The sequence below is a fragment of the Penicillium taxi genome, assembly GCF_028828555.1.
Source record: "Penicillium taxi strain IBT 34144 chromosome Unknown utg000002l_segment0_segment0, whole genome shotgun sequence".
In the NCBI taxonomy this organism is placed as follows: domain Eukaryota; kingdom Fungi; phylum Ascomycota; class Eurotiomycetes; order Eurotiales; family Aspergillaceae; genus Penicillium; species Penicillium taxi.
In genome coordinates, this window is record NW_026643204.1 from 737,743 (window position 1) to 762,851 (window position 25,109).

The 25,109-nt window shown below is 46.9% G+C and overlaps 10 protein-coding genes across 10 annotated transcripts; 7 read left to right on the forward strand and 3 right to left on the reverse strand.

Moving 5' to 3' along the window:
• Positions 1-514: 514 nt before the first annotated feature.
• N7495_002209 (CeGAL family transcription factor) lies at positions 515-3,475 on the forward strand (the record flags this gene model as incomplete). The annotated part of the gene is made up of 5 exons (XM_057204878.1): positions 515-610; positions 664-920; positions 982-1,093; positions 1,151-1,929; positions 1,990-3,475. The coding sequence occupies 5 exons, from the start codon at positions 515-517 to the stop codon at positions 3,473-3,475; spliced, it is 2,730 nt and encodes a 909-aa protein (XP_057065485.1).
• A 385-nt stretch (positions 3,476-3,860) lies between these two features.
• N7495_002210 (uncharacterized protein) lies at positions 3,861-5,374 on the reverse strand (the record flags this gene model as incomplete). The annotated part of the gene is made up of 2 exons (XM_057204879.1): positions 3,861-4,543; positions 4,600-5,374. The coding sequence occupies 2 exons, from the start codon at positions 5,372-5,374 to the stop codon at positions 3,861-3,863; spliced, it is 1,458 nt and encodes a 485-aa protein (XP_057065486.1).
• Positions 5,375-6,522: 1,148 nt separating this feature from the next.
• On the reverse strand, positions 6,523-7,752 carry N7495_002211 (uncharacterized protein; the record flags this gene model as incomplete). Its single annotated transcript, XM_057204880.1, has 1 exon — positions 6,523-7,752. The coding sequence occupies one exon, from the start codon at positions 7,750-7,752 to the stop codon at positions 6,523-6,525; it is 1,230 nt and encodes a 409-aa protein (XP_057065487.1).
• A 2,954-nt stretch (positions 7,753-10,706) lies between these two features.
• On the forward strand, positions 10,707-11,939 carry N7495_002212 (fatty acid alpha-hydroxylase; the record flags this gene model as incomplete). The annotated part of the gene is made up of 3 exons (XM_057204881.1): positions 10,707-11,425; positions 11,486-11,734; positions 11,789-11,939. 3 exons carry the CDS (start codon positions 10,707-10,709, stop codon positions 11,937-11,939), a joined length of 1,119 nt encoding a protein of 372 aa, XP_057065488.1.
• A 594-nt stretch (positions 11,940-12,533) lies between these two features.
• Positions 12,534-14,391, forward strand: N7495_002213 (putative RNA splicing factor (Pad-1); the record flags this gene model as incomplete). The annotated part of the gene is made up of 4 exons (XM_057204882.1): positions 12,534-13,183; positions 13,240-13,548; positions 13,605-14,078; positions 14,133-14,391. 4 exons carry the CDS (start codon positions 12,534-12,536, stop codon positions 14,389-14,391), a joined length of 1,692 nt encoding a protein of 563 aa, XP_057065489.1.
• Positions 14,392-14,855: 464 nt separating this feature from the next.
• Positions 14,856-16,608, forward strand: ptcA (type 2C protein phosphatase PTC6; the record flags this gene model as incomplete). Its single annotated transcript, XM_057204883.1, has 2 exons — positions 14,856-14,916; positions 14,978-16,608. 2 exons carry the CDS (start codon positions 14,856-14,858, stop codon positions 16,606-16,608), a joined length of 1,692 nt encoding a protein of 563 aa, XP_057065490.1.
• A 490-nt stretch (positions 16,609-17,098) lies between these two features.
• On the forward strand, positions 17,099-18,126 carry N7495_002215 (CDP-diacylglycerol--inositol 3-phosphatidyltransferase; the record flags this gene model as incomplete). Its single annotated transcript, XM_057204884.1, has 3 exons — positions 17,099-17,261; positions 17,334-17,710; positions 17,770-18,126. The coding sequence occupies 3 exons, from the start codon at positions 17,099-17,101 to the stop codon at positions 18,124-18,126; spliced, it is 897 nt and encodes a 298-aa protein (XP_057065491.1).
• A 771-nt stretch (positions 18,127-18,897) lies between these two features.
• On the forward strand, positions 18,898-20,284 carry leu2A (3-isopropylmalate dehydrogenase LEU2; the record flags this gene model as incomplete). Its single annotated transcript, XM_057204885.1, has 6 exons — positions 18,898-18,948; positions 19,003-19,023; positions 19,057-19,149; positions 19,204-19,299; positions 19,361-19,988; positions 20,052-20,284. 6 exons carry the CDS (start codon positions 18,898-18,900, stop codon positions 20,282-20,284), a joined length of 1,122 nt encoding a protein of 373 aa, XP_057065492.1.
• A 307-nt stretch (positions 20,285-20,591) lies between these two features.
• Positions 20,592-21,870, reverse strand: N7495_002217 (anaphase promoting complex subunit DOC1; the record flags this gene model as incomplete). The annotated part of the gene is made up of 2 exons (XM_057204886.1): positions 20,592-21,361; positions 21,414-21,870. 2 exons carry the CDS (start codon positions 21,868-21,870, stop codon positions 20,592-20,594), a joined length of 1,227 nt encoding a protein of 408 aa, XP_057065493.1.
• Positions 21,871-23,196: 1,326 nt separating this feature from the next.
• N7495_002218 (uncharacterized protein) lies at positions 23,197-25,079 on the forward strand (the record flags this gene model as incomplete). The annotated part of the gene is made up of 4 exons (XM_057204887.1): positions 23,197-23,211; positions 23,264-23,398; positions 23,488-24,697; positions 24,763-25,079. 4 exons carry the CDS (start codon positions 23,197-23,199, stop codon positions 25,077-25,079), a joined length of 1,677 nt encoding a protein of 558 aa, XP_057065494.1.
• Between the last annotated feature and the right edge of the window lie 30 nt (positions 25,080-25,109).

The window sequence follows — 25,109 nt, forward strand, 5'->3', positions numbered from 1 at the left end:
AAACATGAAGCATTGATTATATTCTGGGGAACTCATCCCATGGACCAGACAAGCCTTGCCCGTTTCCCGATCAAATCTAATGCAACGCTCCATGTTGATGGCAAAAAAGGGTCACACACATGAAGAACTTAAATTCGCCTCAGGTACTATTTACTGCACAGGAGGCAAATTTACAGCTAGAGAACCCCTTTTTACTTTGCTCGGTGGCCATCCTGATCGCTCACGAAGACCTAATTGGAGTATCATCATTACTATACATCCACTGAAAGACTTTGAAGCTTATTATTATGCTCAAGGTTCATCCATTGTAGGAGCAATCATTGGATCAAACTTTATAAACTCACTGATATCTGCTTGGTTTTAATCCCCTGATATCTTCATCTTGGGTAGCATTGATTTCTTTCTACAAAAGGCAAGTATATGAATACAGCATTTCGTGGTTCTGAGCTGACTTGAATTGTCTTTTACTTTGAAGATTGCCACCAATTGGTACATTTGTCGCATGCTTTTCATCATGAGTGGTAATCAGTTTTCACCATGGCACGACATGCAAAATCTATTCAAGCTATCATGCGCTGATGCAGAGACCTGTAACCAAATGACTAGCATGGTATGAGAACAGTTGAGCTTTACTAAGTTCTGCTATCTAATAATATCCTCTAGGAAACACCGGTGCCTCCTCTCCAACGAGCTGACACGGAGATCAGTACTAGAAAGATGGCAATACCGCGCCTTGCAGAAGGCGCTGAGTCGGTCTTCACCTCCCCAGGCAGGTTCCACCGTCGTCATGTCCGTCGAGCATGTGAGTCTTGTCGGCAGAGAAAGACCAAGTGCACTGGAGATAAATCTGGCTGTCGCAATTGCCGTGAGGTAGGCATTATTTGCTGCTACACTGATGGGAAGAGAGAGAAGTCCAAGCGGTAGGATTCTCTTGCTAGTTACTATTAAGCTGAAGCTAACGCCAAAGCTTCTGTTATGCAGGCAACTTGCAAGTCTTTCTGCTAAGGTGCAGGCATATGAAGATGTCATAAAGAAATTGAGTGATCGCTTTGGCGTTTCGGATGAGAAACTTGTGAACATTGCTTTGACAGCGGTATGAATCTCGATCCATATGTTATCACCAAGAAATATCTAAAAAAAAATAACCTAGGAGCCGTCTTCTGGTCTGGAGCTTAGTTCCGATGCTGGCACAGGAGTAGGGGAACGAAAGCTTTCCTGGACTTCGGCGTCGGGATTGGAATCATCACCTACTCGGGCCTCATCTGTTGCTCCATCAGAGCTACTCGACCACACGGAAGAAGACTTTAACAGAGACGAGACTTCTCGCGCAACGGGATTCATTGGGAAGAGCTCCGAGATCACCTGGCTGCAAAATCTTAGTAAAGAGGTCACCAATGAAGTGGAAGGATGGTCTGCGAGCATGTCAAACTCAGGGTATAATAATGGTCTACCGTCACCAAAGCTGACTCCTCACCCAGAGAATCCAAGCGATCCCTGGTTGTCGTCTTCGAACTACTACCTCGATGACTTGGATATTCCTGCTGCAGATCCAGGCGATGCATCTGAAGTGCCATCGTGTGAAACAGCTACGAAATTGCTGAATACCTACCTGACTTCCGTGCACCCGTCGTTTCCAATCATCGGAGTCTCTACATTTGTATCGCAATTCCAGGTCTTCTTCAGTCAGCCGACTCTCAATCCTGGAAACAAGTGGCTTTCCATACTCAATCTCATATTTGCAATTGCTTCCAAATTTGGGCAGCTGACAGATGCCGATTGGAAGGAGGGCGAGGATGACCATGAGTTCTACTTCGGACGGGCCAGGACTTTGTCGCTGGAGGGCCAATTTCTACGCCATTCTGATCTCCAGCAGCTTCAGGTGGAGGGACTTGCCTGCTTTTACATGATTTCGTCCGGCCACATCAACCGGTATGTAATGACCTGAGTTATCACCCTAAATCTTAATCTCACAGTTTCTTTTTTGTCTAGGGCTTGGAAGCTATCTGGCAGTGCAGTTCGAGGAGCATTGGCTCTTGGTCTCCATCTACGGAACTTGGGATCATGCACTTCTGATACGTCCAAGGAAATCAGATACCGTGTTTGGTGGTCCCTATACACCATCGAGCACCTTCTCTCAGTCATGACTGGACGCCCATCCTGCATAATAGATAGCTCTACCACAACTCCTCTTCCCGTGCCCTTCGACGAAAGTGAGTTCCAAAAAGACGATGTTGCCCACATGATTAGCACCGCCGGACGGAGCCTTTTAAGCCAGGTGGATCGAGTTCCACTCAGCAATAGCAAAATTGCAGCCAACCTAGACTCATCGACCGACTCTGACATCACTGAAACTCCTACGGCTAGCGATACGAAGATCAGCCGCACAGAATATCTCAAGAGCCTTCCACCGTGCATGTCGCTCTACTTCCTGCAATTGACTTCATTGACCAAAATTGCCAAGCGAATGACAGTCAAGTTGTACGGCCCAGAGGCCCAGCAGTCCCCATGGGCTACTACTGAGTTCACTATTCGAAGTCTGATGCTTGATCTGGACTCGTGGTTTATGGACCTTCCAACTGCCTATGATTTTACTTCTACGCAGACATCTCAATGCCCTCTTAGCCAACGCATGAATCTGGCGTTCCTGTTTTACAGTACCAAGGTGGGGATTACCCGTCCCTGTCTGTGTCGCCTCGATCCTGCATCTGCAGAGGGCGATAAGACGCATGAGTCCTGTACCAAGACAGCGACTGAGTGTGTTGAGGCTGCATGCCACATGCTCACTCTGTTTCCGGATACCCCTGACGCGGCCATGCTCTACAATATCTCTCCTTGGTGGTGCACACTGCATTATCTAATGCAAGCAGCTACAGTCCTGCTCCTTGAACTTGCTTTCCATGCACAACATGTTCCCGAAAGGGCAATGATGGTATCAAAGGTGGCCAAAAAGGCACTGGACTGGCTTTCGACACTGTCAAAGACGAACATAGCGTCCAAGCGGGCCTGGAAGCTGTGTGATGGATTTCTTCGCCGCCTCGCTCCTCACGTCGGTATCGATGTGAGCGAGCTTTCGGATAATGAAAATGATGAGTCGTCAGTCACTTCTTTCTTCGGCGCTCCCAAGACTACCGATGCGAGCCAGATGGTGGAGCTAGATGATGTTACCTTTGATCCATCTGCAGTTTTGCCCATCGTCACACCGACTGCAGGTTCTGTTAATGCGGATATGGATTCTATCGCATGTTCACCCATGGATCAGTTTGGCCCTCCGCTTGAAATACCGGTTTCATTGGAGATTGAGCCGGATATATTGGAGCAATTTCAGAAGCCAGAGACTTGTGAGTCTGAGAGAAGTTCTTATGATGACTATTTTCCCTATGATCCTGCTACTGGCCAGATGACGGGCTCATTCTTCCCTGCTGGAAGTAACGTTGATTTTGACATGGGCTCTTATTGGAATGATCCTATCTATTGAATTCAATCAACTGGAGTTTACAATCAACTAAAAGCAAATCGACAAAAAAAAAGAAAGACCAAAAAAATATAGCATTTTAATGCATCTTTAGATCCAAGTCAACAGTAGAAGATTGTTTGAATTGGTTACTTAGGTATCACTTAACACAAGTAACCTTGTAATGTTATTGATATTTTCTACTTGAACGTTGGATGTTTTGTCTCCGTTAAAATCCCATCCGTACCTAGTTGAACTACTTTAAAACAAGAACTTCAAGCAAGAGCATCCCAAGTCTAGACATATCTATACTTTCAATGAATGATTATGCAATGTCGTCATATCAAATATCATGTGACATAGCTTTGAGGTGATACTTTAATGTGGCGATAGATGGATATTGTCGGCACTATGTTTCCCAATTACGTTTCTTTACTGTGAAGAGCAGCTCTGCATCTTCTTCGGGGAAGATTCCAATGGAATGGCGGTGAGTCGACCGTCCAGTTTGAGGATCAGGAAAATCAATCGAGGTAATGTTGCCAAAGTGGATGTTTACCGTGAAGTCCTTGGGAGATTTACTCCAAGGGGAAAATAATGGTTTGATGCCCAGAAGAGCGCGCGGATCCATCACGTATTTCTCAATACATGGAATTATCGGCATCAAGCGACGTCTGACCCCACAGCTTCCATGGTGACTGTCAATCTGATAGTCTGGGAAAGACTTGAGTGAATTCAGAATGAACGAAAGGCTGGATGGTGACTCCACTGTTTTCTCGCCAACGGTGACAGCGTCTAGAGAGAACTCAGGATCTAAAATAGTTGATCCGATGAAAGCAGTTTTTGAACGCATAGTCAAGAATCGTGTGAGTTGGCCCAGCTGGAAGATATCACATTGGCTTCCGTTGGCCATTCCTGCTCGGCATTGAAACTGGGTCGTCTGGGTTGAGGTTGAAAACCCGACGCCAAGAGATCGTGTGTTTTTTGGTTTTGTTTGGATATCTTCGTCGTCAAGGCCTCCATAGACTCGAAGAAAATGAGCCTGAAGGTCAGTGATTGTGCCTAGGACGCACTGTCTCCGATAATACAGCTCCTCTAGATTGAGATCCCAGTTAATTGTGGAACAATTGGGGCCATAACATGAGACCTACCTTCAATGCCATATGGTAGGTATTGCCATCGCAGATGATCCGCCGGGTTTTCTGGAGCTTCTAATCCATCAATCCAAAGCCTTGAACCAGCGACAATCAACACATGAGTAGTGGTTTTGAGGACAGTACTGTTTCCCATGAAGTGCGCAATGAAAATTATTTGTCGAATGGTGTCTTCTTTCATTCTCGCCGTATCGGTATTGAAGTGCAAGAGCTCATATTTTTTCTTCTTGTGATGGATACCCTTTTCCGCGGTTCTTCCAAACGAATATTCAATTCTGGTCACAATAGCACGTACAATATCTGGAGAATTAAACCATTCGGCGATATTTATCAATTTTGCAATCATTGCTGGAGATTCCTTTTTAAGATCAGTCTCAAATTTGACTCTCTCCAAGTCACTCATTGTGTCAAGACATAGAATCTTCAGAAAGAGCGTAATGGGGCCTGAATCACATATTTCAAACAAAGGACTGTAGGGAATCCGAAGAATTGGTAGAGTCGGATTCAATCCGTCCTTCTGAGCATGCTGCTGCTGTACAATAGACCTGCCCTCGGCAAACTTCTCCGGGTCTAACAGAGCTCTGAAGTAAGGACTAGTATCTCCCAGGATCTGACTGCTCACTTGCCAGCGGCAGCTGATCGTGGTGGACTGATTAATATACTCGACTAGCAGGTCCCCATGAAGTGAGATAACAATTCTGTTCTCATGAACCGGAAGTGAATCAAGTGATGCTTCGGTCTCTGCCGTTGGATCATCTAATTTGATATCCATAGGCAGATAGTGAAGAACTAGACAGGCTTCAAGCTCTTGTGCGGGAGTGTCAACTCAAATATGCGATGAGTGGGGCTCTCATTAACTTCAAGGGCGATGCATTTGATCAGAGAGCCAACCGTCAGATTCCACTCTGGTCTACAAAATTCAAATTCAAATTCAAATTCCAAATTCCAAATTCCCGAAGTGCTATATGCTCAAGATCTCGATTAGGATTCACCAACTTCAATTCCCGAAATTATAGAATGACTCAGCATAATCACATGACAATTAGCTCTCAGGTGACGTGCCAAGCGGTGTTAACTTCGACTAATATTAAATAGTAGATGTTAAATATTTAACTATTTAAATAGATAAGTAACTAATTAACTACTAAAATATCTGCTGATCGAAAGTGCATACAGCTCAGTCCTCAAATATAAGAATTTATTAATAACTACCATGGACTATTACGGTACAGCCCTTAATCCTTGTGTCAATGGTAAAAAACATCCCCGTGCAGATCACTATGGACTTTCCACAGTTTTGGCTCTTGAGGTGAATACACCTTGGGCACTCGTCTCTTGCACACGCAGAGCACAGTAACTAACTTCCAATAGATGGCGAAGGAAGTTGATATGATACAACTTTGGAAATGAAACTTTTAAAAAGCAAAATAATGTCTAATGATCATATCAAAGTCAAATGAAACCTTGGAAGTAAGGTGAAGTAGGTAAGCCCTGGAGGTGGTATCTAGGTAAGATGAATATGAGATGAGAGTGAGTTATAAGCAATGGGAAATGATTCTGAGATTCAAGAGTCTGTTCGGTCTCTAAAGGATCAACCCCTGAAGTTGCTGAGAACTAAGAGAAGAATCCGTACCTAGCCCCTTGGTTTACGCTATCTATTGACTCAACTACTTGGTGTCAATCTAGGAAACAGTTTTGCCTCATGCTTTTGACTAGTATTCCACAATAAATCAACGTACGTTAATGACAAAAATAGAGGCCCCAAACAACCTTTCAAGAATCCAAGGTTGAGATATAATGCACATGGATATTGAGAGGGGATGTATATAATGGACACGGGTTTCATGGCTATCAATCCCACGGGAACATTAGATACATAGGTAGATAAACAGGGGACAAGAGAGGGTAGTGGGGGAGATATCAAGGTAAGATAACAAAAGGGACTTGTAGAACACTAGGACTATGAGTACCATCGTCGTCCTTTTGGCCGACTTCGTATTCTTTGCGGCTTATTTCTCGTAATTTCAATGCGTTGCCAACAACGTGGAAGAGTTTTTTGACGCTTTCAGGCCGATCATCTGGTGACGGACCACCATTCAGAGTGTGGATAGGATCTGTGTCGAAGCCGTAGAATAATTCGATTGGGAGGAGGGAGAACAGGGCGAGTGAGTGTTGCTTATCCATGTAAGGGGAGGAGGCAAGGAGGTCACGACCTGCTGTGCTAGTCACTACTCCAGATCCATCTTGATATGCTAGGTCCAGTAGACTGTTTCCGCGATAGTTGGTGAAGAATGGCTCGGAGCTGATGAAGCCTAAGACGAAGTCTGAGTTGGCACATGCGGCTCCTAGTGTAGCTTGTCGGAATTCATATGTGAACGCGGTATCGACGGCGCTTGGAAGGCATAGGGCTATGCCACGGGCCAGCAGTGGAGGAGGTGGCACACCATCTTCTGGTTGAATGAGAGGCTGCATAGTGACTGATTCGGTGACAGAGATTGTCGATAATTTGCGTGAATATCCTGGCCAGAATTCCTGCCAGGCGTTCGGAGACAGAGGTACTGATACGCTTTCTTTCTCCTCTGGGGTATTATCTTCACTTTCTGAAGCCGAGATCTCGGTTTGAATGGTCTTGACGGTCTTCGCAACGACCTCACGTGCAGCGTTGCGAAGCGTAGGAATCAAGACATCCTTTTCCTGCGCGTCCAATTTCACGCCAGGTGCCCATGAGGTAGCAATTCCCGACCAGGTTGCTATCTTAGTGGAGCCATTGGCGTATCTCTTCTTAACATTCTGAGCCAGAGTCATTCGTGTTTGCCAGTCTGCATTTCCGCGGCCCATGAAATTGACAGTTGCGTTGAGAACTTTACTGCCTTCCCATAGAATGAAGCCATGTTTTTTGGCTAAATAGGTTAACTGTTCAATGGTATCATCTGACCAATCGTCCATGATATCCCCTTGTACCTGCAACACAGCTATGTGGGGGCCAATCTCGGCGGCAACTCGTAGGACTGAGGCTGTATCTGTGAGGGAAGGGGACATCAGGACGCCCACAGGTTGGCCATATGGAAGGCCCTTTTTGGTCAAGGGTAGATTTTCAATATAATCTAGAATTGGATTCTTTGGATTATCTGAAGAGTCTAACACCGACATGATTGAGTAGTACTGAGACACCTAGGTAGCTTGTGTGTGGAGAGAGTGAGAGGAGAAAGAAAGAAAGAGACACATTTCAATATATGAACCAGCTGGACAGCCTCAGCGGGGCTGCAGGTTCCCCACCTAGAGCTAGCGCTACGTCTAATCCTTGGTCAAAATGAAATTGGCCAAGGCTTCGGTGTTTCTGGGCCGCCCCTATTGTACGGAAGGTCGGGAAATGGGGTTCAACGATGATGCGTGCACTAATTTGGTGCAAGTGGAGAAAGGAAGTTAATAGTTCACAACATGCGATCGGTCCTGGAGTCTTCCCCTAGGAAAAGCGGACTGTATGGCGTATGGAGTAGGTATTATATTTCCACACCGACAGGATTCACTAAAGCGATCCTATGCTTCTCATGGATTTTAATCATTGGTCCTTAGGCCAAGTCCCACAGATTCGGTTTATCATGCGGATCGTTCCGAAGAGCTGAGTTTGTGAGAAGATGAATATGAAGTGATGTTGGGTAAAGTAGAGGCAAAATACGGGATAGACTTCCGAAGCATTCAACTGTTATACTTGTTAAGCGGGGCCAATTATAGCCGTTTGTACCCATTTGTATCATCCATGGACATAATCTTCATGGAAATGGGATCGAGGATGGAAAGTGCCACAACTTAAAAAAGGAGGAAAAATGGGGGGCGAGATTGGTTATTGGCTGGAAGACATTGGGCTGGCATTTATACCCGATCTAACCTATTTCGGTGATATCTATTGTCTTGTAATTTACTTGATTTGCTCGGTTGATTTGTCCGACGTTATTAATGCATTACTTATCTAATATCATGTTATCTACGGATACAATATTTATTCGCTACCTATGTATCGAGTATACCACGCAATTTACAATAATTTAATAATTCCCCGACATTCTGCCGTCTATTGTGTCAATCTACCTTGGTTCATAGCTTTCTCCATTTTAGTGTCTGCCGCTTTTTTCACTAGTAGAACTGAGCACCTCAAAGACCTGATACATGTTGGAAGAAGGGATTCAGAGACAAAAATCGGGTACAAGATATCTAGGGCTAAACCTCCAAGGCTCGTGCTTAAGATCCTTATACTTGCCAAGACTTATCAAGATCATGGGCCGATACGACGTGCAGCCTCGTGAAAAACTAGTTGGAATTTGAAAGACTGGCCTCAACTGGCAAATGTGATACCTAAGTACCTAGGTAGTATGTATAATTTGATCAGATTAGGTGATATGGTACAGAGTAGTTGATTTATATACTTGGTAGGAGTGGCTTACCAGCTCACCATAGATTATACTATAGGCATCATTCGTTAAAATGCAGACAAAACTATATCCGCACAATATCAAACAGGAATCGCCAAGGACTGTTCATAGTAGCAACACCATTAACGCTCACTGCCGCCAAAACTCGTGCAGGTAGTCATGGTAGATTCATCTTCACTGTAATATTCGTAGGCTACCTCAGGCTGGTGGTCTGCTTCGGATTCCTCGTCCTCTTCTCCAGCATCTCCGTATGAGAACCCCTGGGGCAGTGAGAAAGCCTAGTCTCACGGGTGATCACGAACTCGATCTAAAGATTTCCGATCTGGGTATTCCTTCTATTTGTAGCCTTCCCTGTCGCGATAACTCACAGCATCACCAATGCAGATATGAAAACTAGACCTCGGAGACACTTTCACGCGCGGACGATACCGGATAGCTTCATGAACTGAGTTCAAATGCTCGTATTCGACAGCGCTCAACTTTTCTAAGTTCCGTCAGCTGGTATTTCTTTGGCCAGCTTAGTAGGATGATCACTATTGCTCCATTTGTGATATTTGTGATTCCTAGTTGAGCTAAATGACAACTTGGAGGAGGTCAGAGGATGAACTTCGGAAGACGGTGGAAGTAAGATCCAGAATGATGTCCCCTTATTACGTAACCTAGCCATACCCTTGTAAATCTAGCAGTATTTTAAGTAGGGAAGTCTCCAACAGGTGGCGAGATATTATGCCCAGAATGCGGCGCGCTAGCAGAATGATGTTTGCAAAATACTTGGAACTCGTTCCCTGTCACCTGTGGACGCTATATATATACCTATGTAATATGTAGGAGGTCTTTTTTTTTTTTTTTTTTGGATAGTTGTTACTGGTAAAAGATGTAAATATGCTCTATCTACTCGACGATAAGTAGCCTTTTGTCTTGCTTGATGGTCACATGACCGGAGGAGGGACATTGGTAATAGCAACAATTGGATGGTTTTGCTAACTACTAGTCAATCATCAGGTGACCTTCAGAGCCGATGATGGAACCCTCAAGCTCTATACCAGGACTATGTACCTGTATCTAGGTGCGTTAGGTATCAAGGCAAAGCCTATAAAGAACCATAAACCTTGGAATCAGAGGTAGCAACTTTGTCCAAATATGGAGGGATTGCAGGCTTCATACCTAGGTATCATCTGACCTTGGAAATATTGTAAAGGGCATTAAAGGGGGGATATTATACTAGTAGCTACCTAGGCGGAGATTCCGAGATTGTTCTATCTCATCCATGAATAATGGATTTATTTAACCTCAGGATCAGGATCAGGTTACTTTCAATGTAATGAGATTCAGCGTTGAGATGATATTCAAATAGTTGACTGTTTCTTCTTCTTCTTCTTCTCTCTCTCTCATAGGTAAATTATAATAGAAATTTCTCGATATTATGTGCATGAAAGTGGCCTGATTTTAGTTATGAATGAATATCAAAGAATAAGAGACAAAAGAGTCGGGATTTGCTCAAAATGTTAAAATTCTGCCGATTTCATCGGAGCGGAAACTTTATTTGTCACGCCACGCCCCTGAGTAAATTACTTCTTAAGATCTTGAGGTCATCCACATTAAATTTCTGAATCTTCGAGCTTTCCTCTTCGCTTCATATTTCTTGCTGTTTTGCTTTGGACTAGCGAATTCTTCACCATGCCGGGACTCGTTTTACCGACCTTTACCGTCGCCGATGTCAAATCACACGACAACGCCGAATCTTGCTACATTACCATTGGGCGCAAAGTCTACGATGTCACAGAATTTGTGCAGGATCACCCTGGTGGTGGTGATCTAGTCTTGGAGTATGCGGGCAAGGATGTGAACGACATCTTGAAAGACACTGCTTCCCATAAGCATAGTGAGGCCGCCTACGATATCCTGGAAGACTACCAAGTTGGTTTCCTTGACACAACTGGTGGAGCTAGCAAGGTGACTGCTTCTGCAGACATTTCAACTGAATCGGAGCCCCTCTTTGCTTCAACCGGAATGTCCCGGGAGGAGGATTTGACCATCGATACCGACTACACCCAGGATTTCAAGCAGCACAAGTTCTTGGATCTCAACCGACCCCTCTTACCCCAACTTTGGTTTGGTGGCTTTAAGAAAAGATTCTATCTGGATCAGATCCATCGGCCTCGTCATTACAAGGGAGGCGCTTCAGCCCCTCTCTTTGGCAATTTCTTGGAGCCTCTTAGCAAGACTGCGTGGTGGGTGATTCCTATCGTATGGGTACCACCTGTCATCTATGGCACTATCGCCGGTACAGCTGGCCTTGGTAACCCCATTGCTGCTGCTGCGTACTGGTTGGTTGGCTTTGGCCTGTGGTCCTTGATCGAGTATCTCATGCACCGCTTTTTGTTCCACCTTGACGAGTAAGATCTTCCCCATTGAAATCCAATTAAATACCGAAATGTGACCTAATATTTTAACAGCTATCTTCCTGATAACCGAGTCGGTCTGTGCCTTCACTTCCTACTCCATGGCATCCATCACTATCTCCCAATGGACAGATATAGGCTTGTCATGCCACCTACCTTATTCGTCGTCCTGGCTGCCCCCTTCTGGAAATTGGCCCACGCTGTCTTCTTCTACAACTACTTTGCAGCTTTGCAGGTCTACTGTGGTGGAATCTTCGGATATATCTGCTATGACCTTACCCACTATTTCCTCCACCACCGCAAGTGAGTTTCTCATTGATCTCTATCAAGTTTAACCTTGAGCTAACAATTATTTAGTCTTCCTGTCTATTACCAGGCCCTCAAGAAGCACCACCTTCAACACCATTACGCTGATTATGACAACGGATTTGGTGTCACAACAAAATTCTGGGATGGTGTGTTTGGCACTGCGCTACACATTGATGAGTCTAAGCCTAAGGCTGAGTAGGAACTTTCTTTTGTTTTGAAACATTGCATTTGGTGGCAAGCTCTTCATAATTACGATTCTACGACGAGTCTCTGATTGGGAGGATGGTCGGGAACTGAGCTTGTAACATACTTATGACACTGGCAATAACGGCGTTTTTGGGTGCCTTTTTTCCCTTTTATGATCTGCATACAATCCTAATGTACGGTAATTCCTTTTGGCCCACTATCAAAAGCAGGCTGGAGAGGAAGCTGGCTGAGTGAACACTTATTAGTGCAATATTTGATACATAATAATTCATTAGCCTTCATGGTTATCTACTACAATTCTATATTTCTGTAATTAAGTAATGAATGTAATCTAGGTAACTGAAATGAGGTGGCAAATAAATGTCCTTCTGAAAAGAAGTTCAGCCAAGTCACGTGATTGCTGTACCTCCACGCACTCCACCTCGCCCTACACCTGTCTCGCACTTCACTTCGCACTTCACTTCAGGTGCTTCATCCCTCTTCCCTAACCCCAATTTTCCCCAATCATTTTTCGCACCAAAAGTGCTCCAAACACCTCAATTCATCAACAACTATAGTTTAACCCACTATTTCCCAGACACACGCCATGTCTGGCCTTGACGTAGAGGCCCTTCTTGAGTCGACTGCCGCCCCGACCGATACAGTCCCCCATACAGATGAGCAAGATTATTCCTCCCATGCTGACCCCTCTGGTCACCACAACCGTGACCTTTCTCGTGACCGAGACCGCCGAAGATCCCGCAGCCATGACCGACGCCGTGATCGAGATGTTGACGGCGACCAGGACTTGAGAAGCCCACGCAGCGAATATGGCAGTGCTAACGGAAGCCATAGAAGTCGCCGAAGCCGCAGTCGGGAGACTGATCGTCGTCGTCCCCACCGCCGTGATGACCGTGGCGGAGATTACTACCGCGGCGGCGGCCATGCCCGTTCGCGCTCGCCGCGTAATGATCGTCACTGGCGCCCCTCACGCCGTGAGCACCGTGAGCACCGTGGCCGTAATGATGATCGCCCTTCTCGTCATGACGGTGACCGTCGACGCCACAGTCCAGGTCCCACTGATTCTAACAATACTCCTGAAGTAGTCAATGAGGACGAGCGAGATCGTCGTACCGTCTTCGTCCAGCAGCTTGCCTCCCGACTCCGCTCTAGGGAGCTATCCGCCTTCTTCGAACAAGTCGGTCCCGTCAAGGATGCTCAGATCGTGAAGGATCGGGTTAGCGGACGATCCAAAGGGTAAACCTCCGCCCTAATCCCCTTCCTACTCGTCAAGTTTCTAACCAAATCAATAGCGTCGGATACGTGGAGTTCCAAAGTGAGGATTCCGTGGGACCGGCTATCCAGCTTACCGGACAGCGCCTCCTTGGCATTCCCATTATTGCGCAACTTGCAGAGGCGGAAAAGAACCGCCAGGCCCGTAACCCCGAAGCAAGTTCCGCCCCATCCCATTCTGCGCCGTTCCACAGACTCTATGTGGGTAACGTACACTTCAGCATCACCGAGAATGACCTTCAGAACGTGTTTGAACCTTTTGGCGAGCTTGAATTTGTCCAGTTGCAGAAAGATGACACTGGCCGGAGCAAAGGCTACGCATTTGTCCAGTAGGCACCCCACCCCTGACTCCTTATATCGTTCTACGTTTTGACAAGTCTTCAAGATTCTTGGACCCTGCCAAAGCACGTGAAGCGTTAGAGAAAATGAACGGTTTTGACCTGGCTGGTCGCAATATCCGTGTTGGCCTGGGTAACGATAAGTTTACCCCAGAAGCGAATGGCACTCGTGCTGCAGGTTCATCCGCAACCCCCACCAACTACCAGGGATCCTCTTTCTCCGGTCACGGAGGTCGTGGTATCCAAGCTGGTGGATCTAACAATTTCGACCGTGCGGGCGGCCGAGATAACGAGAAGGGCACCGGCGCCGGTGCTCTCGATGACACCGACGTGGTTGGAGTTAACTTCAAGAACTACAGCCGAGACGCCCTTATGAAGAAACTCGCTCGTACCGACGACGCCCCCTCCACCGTGGACGAGCAAAAGTTTGCTCGTCCCAAGACCGAACTTAAACCACTTCCCATCAACATCAACATGGCGAGTCGATGTGTGTTGCTTCGCAATATGTTTGATATTTCCGAGTATGACTTCCTCTAACCCTATGATTCATTTCACCCGCTAACAAACCAATACAGAGAGTCGGGAGAAAGCTGGATACAGGAACTAGAGCACGATGTCCGCACTGAGTGCGAAGCAAAGTACGGACGTGTTGTTCACATCTCGCTTGACCCCAACTCGACAGGTGATATCTACCTAAAGTTTGACCGAGTCCAGGGCGGTGAGAACGCGATTAAAGGCCTCAATGGCCGCTTCTTCGGCGGAAAGCAGATCACCGCACAACCTGTCGTCGATGCTGTCTATAGCAGTCTGTTTTCACGAACCCGCGCGATTTAATCAACCGAACCTCGCACCCTGCTTCACTTCCAAGTGACCTTTTTTCTCTCAAGCCATCATTTACGAACTATCACCCAGACACATGAATTCTCACTTTTCCCCAAGTTCTAACATGGCACGCTTTTGGCAGATCGAACTTCTTCTTGTCCCCGGTTTTTCCGGAGGGTGCTATGGTAGGTGCCTATGCAATAACCTCACACCTTTGTTCTTTTTAGGAGCCTTTTCGATACTTTTTTAACAACCAGAACTAAAATCAATCTGTTGAATCTTTAAATATTCTAAAATATAAATAGTAGACTAAATAAACAAAAAATAGTGTGCTAGCTTAGAACCCGGAATGGATCCGCCGGGGCCCCTCGCTTTTAAATGCCGACCTCGGGGTCCCCGCTTACGCTATTGATCTTTGAAAGTCAGCTCCTTCTTTCAACACTCCCGACCCCTGGAGAAAAATCAATGGGACATTCATGATTGAAACTTCAGCTAGGAGAGCCACAGGTCGGGTCTGGACCTTAGCTGCCAGTTTCAGTAAGCTTGTGCAACCCGGTCCCAACTTCCAAGATTGAGAACCTAACAATTTTTTGAACAGGCTTCATCCACCTTCGGAGACTACAAACATACAGCTCGAGAGCAGCAGCGCTCGGTGAGCAGCCAGTTGGAACAAAGCGCCCACCAGAGTTTCATGATTATTTTGTCACTCACCTTCCGTCGTCATCGCTTCATCCGGACACTCGAGGTCCGACCTCTCCCTTCCATAAACTTCCTCGCTCGGCATCAGTACCGCATACTGGAGATACAACCCACCCACCCTCATTCCAGTCACTAGGATACCGAGAAACAACAGTGGTCCGGATCCCTCTACGCAGCGCCAAGCACCACTATGGAGCTCAAACAGCTCGCGGCACTCGTGTCTCCAATGAAGATACATACCAGGCCGGTGTGATTGACATACCTGCTTTTGCCAAACGACCCCCCACATCATTGACGATTAGGAGATCACGCAATCGGGATTCATCTGCTCCCCCGCCCGAAACAAGGGCCGCAGAAACCGCCACTGGGGATCCACAAGTCTTTTACTGGGGTGTCTTCGACGGCCATGGTGGATCCGAATGTAGTAAGTTCCTAAGGGACTATCTGCACGAGTATATTCAAGATGCCGCATTCGATTTTGAACTTTGTTCTAGTCTCGGGAAAAACCAGCTTCACTTAGCGAATGGGGGCCGGATACCCTCTTTCATCGGCTCATTACCCGTGATGCAGGAGGGCAATCGTCAGCGGATCGGTGAAATGGAGAAGCTTCTTGTACAACAATGGAGACGTCTCGTCGGCGGCTACTTCAAGCGATTCAAGCCTGCGAAATTCCAATACTACGGGTCTGAGGACGCCACCCGTACAGATCAGGACCAAGTGTCTATCGAAGAGCTGATGGAATATGCTTTCTTGAATGCCGACTTGGATTTTGTGAAAGCACAAGCTTCAAAGAAGGAATACGACATGGTCCAAGCTGAAAAGCCGCTGAACGAAGACGAGATTCTCCACAGCCCCAGCTTGAGGCGAACCCCGCAAATTGGTGGTCCCACCCGATTCAAAGGAGGCAGCACAGCAACCATCGCCATGATCTCAACTCCGACTCCAACGCCTTACTGGCACCCCGCCGGTCCCTCGACTCTACTTATTGCGCATGTGGGCGACACCAGGGCACTACTTTGCTCGACCATTAACGGCGAAGCCGTTCAATTGACATCCAATCACCACCCCTCATCCCCAATAGAAGCGGCCCGACTGCGCCGATATGCCACGAGCTTTGTGACCGACTCATTTGGCGAGGAGCGCATGAGCGGACTAGCAAACACTCGTGCCTTCGGCGATGTGCAATCTAAGCGCATTGGTGTCTCCGCCGAGCCGGAAGTACGGCGCGTTGAAATGGGCGCAGCGGAATTTTCCTTCTTGGTCTTGATGTCCGATGGAATCAGCGGCACACTCCCAGATCAGGAAGTCGTGGACATAATCAAAGAAGCCCGTACGCCTGACCAAGGCGCTGCAGATGTTGTCCGGTTTGCCACCGAGGTCAGTAGAGAGAGCGATAATGCCACTTGTCTTGTCATACGACTCGGTGGCTGGGAACGTCGGCTAGAAGGTGGGGTTGGAAGTTTGGGAACCAAAGAGTCTCGTGAGTGGCGTCGACAGGAGGCCACTGATCCGCGCAGGTCACGGAGGTGAAGTATCTTGTAAAATAAGCAATGAATTGATGTTTGTATATAATTTGAGCCCTGATAATGGGGTTGAACCTACGTTATTCTTTTTTCCAGTTAGCTGGACAGTCTTTTTTTTTCTTCTATATTATTTCTATTATTTCTATCTTTTCTATTCAAAACCGCATGATCTCCATCTCCACTTCCAATGTTATTGTTACTCAACAGATCTAGTTAGAACGCTCTTCTCTTATGAGACACGCCCAAAAGCTTACTAACTACTCAGAGGTTGACTTACATAGTCAATCCCGTGGTTCTAATAATTGTACGACCAATTATTAACATGCAATTAAAATCACCAAGTAATAGTTATGAAAGTGGTAAGAAAGACAGTTGGCATCGGGAACTGCGGAGATAAACAGCTTAGATAAGCAAGACCATATGTTTTTATCAGCACCCCTAATGTACTATCCTTTTCTAGTCTTCATTATCCCTTCAATCCCCCATATCTATTCAAAATGAGTGCTAGAACACGACGGCAAAAAGCAGCTCTGGCTGCCAAAGGAGAAGAGAGTGATGAAGGGAATGGAGCCGTGCTCACTCCAACTCCTTCGAAGAAGGCATCGAAAGAGCGCGACGAACCTCGAGAAAACGTGTTTTTGTTCGCGCCTAATCTCATTGGTAAGATGCATTGAATACCAATAGTTTATTGTACAGCTGCATGATCCTTTGGCTCTAACATTTTGTTAATAGGGTACTCTCGAGTTTTCTTAACCTTTGCGTCGCTGTATTACATGCCTCTACACCCTCGCACGTGTTCTCTTCTCTATACTGTATCGTGTCTGCTAGACGCACTAGACGGATATGCTGCGCGATACTTTAACCAGTCTACGACGTTCGGCGCCGTGCTCGATATGGTCACGGACCGCTGCACCACGGCTTGCTTGTTGGTCTTTCTCAGCTCCGCTTGGCCTCGGTGGGCGATCGTCTTCCAGGCCCTGATTAGTCTCGATATGGCAAGTCACTACATGCATATGTATGCCACACTCAGTATGGGTGGATCGAACCAGAGCCACAAGAAAGTGGATTCTACCCGTAGCTGGATTCTTTATCAGTACTACAACAGCAGAGTATGGTCGCCATCAAGACTGTGACATGTTCGACGTCGATACTTACCATTTTTATTTAGGTCGTCCTATTCATCTGCTGCGCACTGAATGAGGCATTTTTTATCGGACTCTACCTCTTGTCCTTCTCTTCGCCCATACTGTCGCCATCTCTCCTACAGCCCGAGCCGTCCTCCATCCAACCCGGAAGCCCAGCCGTCCCCGCTGCAAACAGTCTTTTTGGTAGCCCATGGAGCGCTGGTGCCCTCGAGATGGCTCGCGCGAACAAGATCGATAGCACATTCCCGTGGATTGTTACTGGAATTTCATTCCCCGTCATGGCTTTCAAACAGTTCGTCAACGTCGTGCAGCTAGTCAATGCTAGCCGGTGGCTGGCACAAGGCGATCTTGAGGCCCGCCGTGCCAACCGCAAGAAATAAACTCAGGAATATCCCTAGAGGGTCAGATTCTATCCAGATTGGTCCAGAACCAGTCAAGAAAGTCTGCCCACTTTTCGTCTTTTTCTCTCGTCCCTCTCTCTAGTCGTGCATGTCTTTGGAGCTTAGGTCTGTGATTTCAGGAGTCTAGGGGCCGACTGTAGCAGTGACCCTAGATCCCGGCGGAAAGAATTGGTTTAGCGGTTCAAGTCCTATTCAAAGGCGTCTTGGGGCACGATTAGAAGGCTCCTCTGGAAGGATTCGGGAACCTGTACAGTACACACTGGGTTGTGTTCTTCTTTTTCATCTTCTAATGCCGCGCTTCATGTCTACCTATACTTATGTTTGCATTATTTTTGTTCTGGTCGGAACATTTTCAACGTTGCTTTTATATCTTATTTGATTATGTCCTTGTATTATCAGTATATCATATGCACAATGGATGAGGATTTGGCAGGAGCAGTGCAAGAAAAAAACAGCTTTCAGGCTTGAGAAGCTAAATTTATATCTTCCAAGGTTACAACCAGCACGTATTTTGATACTGGTGGCCCGACTAGCCTCGGACTAGGACATGATGCCGATGATAACCGACGTCGGGACATGATTTAGAATTAAACCACTATGACTGATTGACATGGAAGTGGTGATTTGCCTTTGGCCGCCGATTTCGGAGTCGGCGGGGGTCCAACTTCGCCCGCATCCCGCCTTTCTTAAAGCTCCATCTCGCTCGATCTACTTGAGTCACCGATTGAAATTCTCCTGAACTATTCCAAAATGCCTGCCTATAACGTCGTTGTATTTGGGGGTGACCACGTTGGTCCCGAGGTACGTTTGCCGAAACTGTTTGGTGGTATGGACAAAATAACTAACTTTTAATAGTGTACTGCCGAGGGTGTCAAGGTCAGGAATCGCATTCATTTCTGTCACTTATAGCTCAGAACTAAATATCACTATCTCCAGATCCTCAAGGTTATCGAGAAGCACCGTGATGTCACTTTCAACCTACAGGACCACCTGCTCGGCGGCGTGAGTAAACTAGCTCGACAAAAAGAAGACTAACAGGAATCTAACGCATGACAGGCTTCAATTGACGCTACCGGATCCCCTCTGACAGACGAGGCCCTTGAGGCTGCTAAGAACGCTGACGCCGTCCTTCTGGGCGCAATTGGTGGACCGGTATGTTTGACTTTTCCCGACTATGACCACAAACCTAGCAAACTCATACTGCACGAAATAGAAATGGGGAACTGGCGCCGTCCGCCCAGAACAGGGTATCCTCCGCCTGCGCAAGGAGATGGGCACATTTGGAAACCTGCGACCCTGTAACTTTGCCGCTCCCTCGCTAGTCGACAGCTCGCCATTGAAGGCCGATATCTGCCGCGGTGTCGACTTCAACATCATCCGTGAGCTGACAGGTGGTATCTACTTTGGCGATCGCAAGGAAGACGACGGCTCCGGTTACGCTATGGACACTGAGCCCTACTCGCGCGCCGAGATCGAGCGCGTCGCCCGTCTCGCTGGCCACCTTGCTCTGCAGCACAACCCCCCTCTGCCCGTGTGGAGTCTGGACAAGGCTAATGTGCTGGCTACTAGCCGTCTTTGGCGCAAGGTCGTGACTGAGATTATAGAGAAGGAGTTCCCCCAGTTGAAGCTTGGTCATCACCTTATTGACTCTGCTGCTATGCTCATGATTAAGAACCCGCGTGCTCTGAACGGTATTGTCGTTACTAGCAACTTGTTCGGTGATATCATCAGTGATGAGGCTAGTGTCATCCCCGGTTCGCTGGGTTTGCTGCCTAGTGCTAGTCTGAGCGGTATTCCTGATGGCAAGAGCCGTGTTAACGGTATCTACGAGCCTATCCACGGTATGTCCCCGCTCATCTCTTTCCTCTTTTTTTTGGAGCCATGCTAATTTTATTGATCTCCAGGCTCTGCTCCTGATATCTCTGGCCAGGGTATCGTCAACCCCATCGCTACTATCCTCTCCATTGCCATGATGCTGCAGTACTCCTTTAACATGATTGACGAGGCTCGCATTATCGAGAAGGCCGTCAGCAACGTCATTGAGGCTGGTGTACGCACAGGTGACATTGGCGGCACCGCCAAGACCGTCGAGGTCGGCGATGCTGTCGCTGCTGAGCTGGAGAAGCTCTTGAAGTAAATGGAAAGGGGCTGGTCTTGTATTTTGAGATGTTAGAGATGTTACGATTGTAGCGAACAAAAATTGAATACCCTCTTGGACTTTTGGATTAAAGCATTTCAAATGTTAGTTTTCATACAGAGGTTTACTCTACAGACGAAATATTTAACAAATAGATCACATTGCTATGCTATCCTTGTCTAAAATGTTCCTGTTTGAAATCCAAAACTAACAGAAGTGGAGCTGGGTATCGTAAAGCCACTCAAGTTTTCCCACCCAGTAATGCCCAATTAACGCCATTTTGAAATGTCCTCGTTCAGCCCAACATTTAACGGATGATAGGTTCGCCCATCCAATCCGGTTCAGTGATAACCGGAGCAGTTCCAGAGGGGTTGACAGCGTGGGGATTCTCGCTTCGGCGAGGAATAGCCCAAGGATCAGGACGACCGTCACGCATCTCATGGCGAAGAGGAGTAGCTGCAGCGGTAACAGATCTATCGCGAGCCGGGCGATGGTTTTCGTCGAAGGCGTAGACCTGGAATCCACGCACATGGGTATCCTTTCCATTCTGGTGGTTCTCGAGCACACGCATCTGGATGACCATAGCCTTGAGCACATTTCCAGCGTAGGGATCACGTTTATCGTCGCGGTCGTCATTCTCGTAAGTTGTTTCCCAACCGTCTCCATCTTCGTCATCACTGTCTTGAGTCCCAAGACGACGGCGCGCTGCCTTATCCTTCACCCAGCCGCCACCCCGGCCTCCAACGCCGTCCAAGGAGATATCGACCCATCCACATGCGCCCTCGCCTTCCCAGGTCGCGAACTCGACGAGGTCGTTACCGCCCATGCCAGCCACAAATACCATCTTAGTAGGGGTGTAGCTTTCATCGACGGTGAAGTCGAGGTAGACGCGCAGGTGCACGACGGCAACTAGTTTGGCGAAATGGAGAGTCAAGTAGTGAGGCTGGGGTCCGTCAGACTGCCAGTACAGCGAATGGTCAGGGCTTCGAAGCGCAGCAACACCGCAATCGGGTTTATTGCTGGAAAGGGTCCAAGAAGCGAGCGATGAGATCTCGCGCAGGTGAGGCCGAGGCGAGTCTCGGGACAGGTCAGCAAGGTCAATATTGGAGAGAGGTCTTTAGGCGCCTACCGCGATCGGGCATGTCTTCGTCCGACTCGAGCAGCTCATCATCAAAATCCTCGTCTGCCTCTTCATTTGACTCGTAGTCTTCAAAATCGCCCTCTTCATTAACTTCACCCGCGTCATCAAACTGCCCAGTCAAATCGGGCTCGTCATCTTCCACCCGTTCGGTGGGCTGCTCGCTAACTTCATCGCCATAGTTATCTTCCTCAAATTCAACAGAAGGAGTCGGCGGTGCCTGTCTGCGCTGTCTACCGAAAATTGAGAAAGGGTTTAACCCCGGGGGAGCCATGGCAGGCACTTCGGGAGTTATCTCATGAGGTTCTGTGGAAGGTGGGGGATGGTTCCGGGTTGGGTTGGAGGGGGTGTGTCGAGTAGGGGGAGTTTGGAATTGAGCGCGTATGGAATTGGTGCTTTGACCCTCCACCACGTGCTCGCGTGGGTTATGCCGACGAAGGTACGGCATGGCTGGGAGATTGTCAAAAAGTTGCGGGGAAACTTTGGGTGTTTACTCTTTTCCCGGTCTGGCTTAGCTTACCGCCTCATATTCTTTTTATAGTAAGGTAAAATGCGGTACTCATGAATTGAATCAATTGACAATTCTCGGTTTATATAGTATTTTAAAGCTGTTCAGATCGTACTCAGCATTCTCGAGATCAAAACTTGATTCCGAGTCAGACCTGTCTCATCTAGTAGAACTAGAAGTCCAAATTCCCTACCTTTCCTGATCGAGAAAGTTTTAAGGCCATCTTGGAAGCTGGAGGCCCGAGGATATTCATATGGCATAGTGAATTCTAACTCACTTTACACATGATGCAATATGAATTTCACGAAGTAATTCTGGATAGGATCTTTATCTGAAGTACAAGTTGAAGTACAAAAGAACAAAAGATTGGACACCTTTCAAACCCTACAGTTCTGCCACACATAAAGCTCTGTGTATTAAAACCTCTCAAAGTATTAATTAAATTTGGGCCAAGCTACAAATTTAAGAAAGGTAAGAAAATATCTCGGTGGAGCGGAGGGCCGCCTTCGATTTGTGAACAGGTGCGTGATATGCACTTAAGTGGGTTTTGATCATTCCTTATGCAATAACTTGAACGGTCTAGGCATTTAACTAGAGCAAGAAACTACAGTACCACCTACTTGAGGAATTGCCTAGACTGTATCCTCAGGTAGATCAACGTTCAACTTTCTAGAAGCCATTTTGATGCGTAGATGCAAGACTTCATTCCCGTCGCCTTCTTTGATTATTTTCTGCTCCCACTCACTTGGGCACTTGTATCATACTTCTGTCTCGTGAAATATCTATCCCGTAGCAAGAAACTGCAACAATAGGTATCATGATGAAATTGATTTGCCCCGCCTTTGTTCGGCTCATTGGTTGGTCTTTTGAGCTTGTCCTACCAACAATATGCAGCTTTATGCAAGAAGAGCCGAAAAGAATCACTTCTAGGGCTTTTACAGATATGAAATTTGGCCAAAAATTACTTGAAGCGTTGTTGATCTTACGGCATGGGTCTGAATTAAGCAATCTGGTTACATTCTTCCTGCAAGATCGTATCTTCAGTCCCAGATATCCACGAGTATCTTCATGATATTAATATAAGTAGAGCTTTATGGTGTAAAAAAACATTTTGATTGATTCTTGATATGAATTTGTGGTATCTCTGCATTAGTTCTAGTGTGAAATTCAGGTATAAAACATTGAAGAACTGTCCAAGGGTATTAGTAGTCGATAACAAAAAAATCAAATCACACTTCAGACTCCCGAAGTCCCATCCGAACAAACATGCATCTTACCGAGGTAAGTCTAGATCGTTTTTTGTCGTTCTATATTAACCAGGACTTTGGAAAAGTACCTCTTCCGTCGTCTCCATCAGATCAATATTCGATCCATCTTCGGCGTACCAGGAGACTTCAACCTGACAGCCCTCGACTACATAGAGCTATCTGGACTCAAATGGATTGGAAATGTCAATGAGCTTAATGCTGTTATGTACCTTTAGTGTTGGACAGGTTATCATGGCAATATCTGATTTTGTTGACAGGCTATGCTGCCGATGGATACGCGCGTGTCAAGGGTATTTCTGCCATCGTCACTACCTTTGGCGTGGGTGAGCTTTCTGCTATCAACGCACTTGCTGGTGCTAGTGCAGAGCTTGTCCCCGTCATCCATATTGTGGGACTACCTTCAACCACTGCCAAAGCGAAGAAGCTGCCATTGCATCATACACTTGGAGATGGTTACTTTGATCTGTTTATCGAGATGAGTGCGCGCATTTACAGTGCTGTAGCTATCTTGAATGACTCCTCTGGAGCGATTAGATTGATTGATGAAACTATCATCCAATGCTACCAGTCCAGTCATCCCGTGTATATTGGCTTGCCGATGGATTTTGTAGGCGTAGAAGTTGATGCTTCAGCCCTTGAGACCCCTCTCAATCTCCAACGCATCAATTCCAATCCCCCGGATCTGGAGAAAGAAGCGGTGAATGCCATTCTTGAACGATTGGACCTAGCCCAGAATCCAGTCATCCTGGTTGACAGCTTAGCTGGGAAATATGACAGCCTACAATCAACTCGGGCTTTTGTGAAAGAGTCAGAACTGCCCTGCTATATTTTCCCTATGGCCAAAGGTGTCATCGATGAAAGTTTGTCAACCTTCCGTGGCTTATACTCCGGAGGTGCCTCGGAGGTCGGCGTTCAGCAGCAGATTCAATCGAGCGACTTGATCCTTCTGATCGGATCACGATCTACAGGCATGAATACTGGAGGATTCAAAGACGATCTGGCAAATCTTGATGTCATCCGATTTCAGAAAGACGGCATTGAAATGAAAAACGTGAATTTCCCGGGTCTCTGTATGAATGGCGTTCTTGAAAAACTATCGGACCGAATCTGTTCATCACGGTCAGACCATGCCTCTACTCTGTCTAGTGAAAGGTCTTCCTCTTCAGGCGGAGAGAATGCTCCATCTATCTTTGAACTGAGTGATCCAGGCGAACATACCCCGTATGAAAAATCAGACGTTAACACGCTGTTGACACAAGACTGGACGTGGAAGCGAATAAGTTCATGGCTGGAAGAAGACGACATCATCGCCATGGATGTCGGAACCTCTTTATTCGGTGCTGTCTGGACTCGACACTCTCGCGGCACCATTTCTCTGTTCCAGCTGCTATGGTCCTCCATTGGATTTGCAGTAGGTGCAGCAGTCGGTGCGGCCGTAGCAGAGCGCGATCAGCAAGAAACCAAAATCTCGTCTCCTCAACGTACCATTCTCCTCACCGGTGACGGGAGTTTTCAAATGACCGCTCAAGAAGTGAGCACAATGGTTCGCTAAAACTAGGTATAGTCATCTTTATCGTTTGCAACGAGGGTTATGCGGTTGAGCGTGCGATTCATGGTACGGGCCAAAGCTATAATGATATCCAGCCTTGGGACTTCAAACTCCTGCCCATGGTGTTCCAGCCTGAGCCTGGTACTGTAGAGACTTACAGTGTTCGGACGCAGGGTGAGCTTGAAACACTTCTGTCAAACCCGCTGTTTGGGCCAGCTAGTAATTTCAATGAGGATAAGTCCGCACCACTGCGTCTTGTTGAAGTCCACATGGGGAGAGATGATATACCTCAATCTATGGCTGACTGCATCCGTGGAATGCATGGAGGCTGATTTCAGAAGAGAGTAATATCTTCTCTTTCT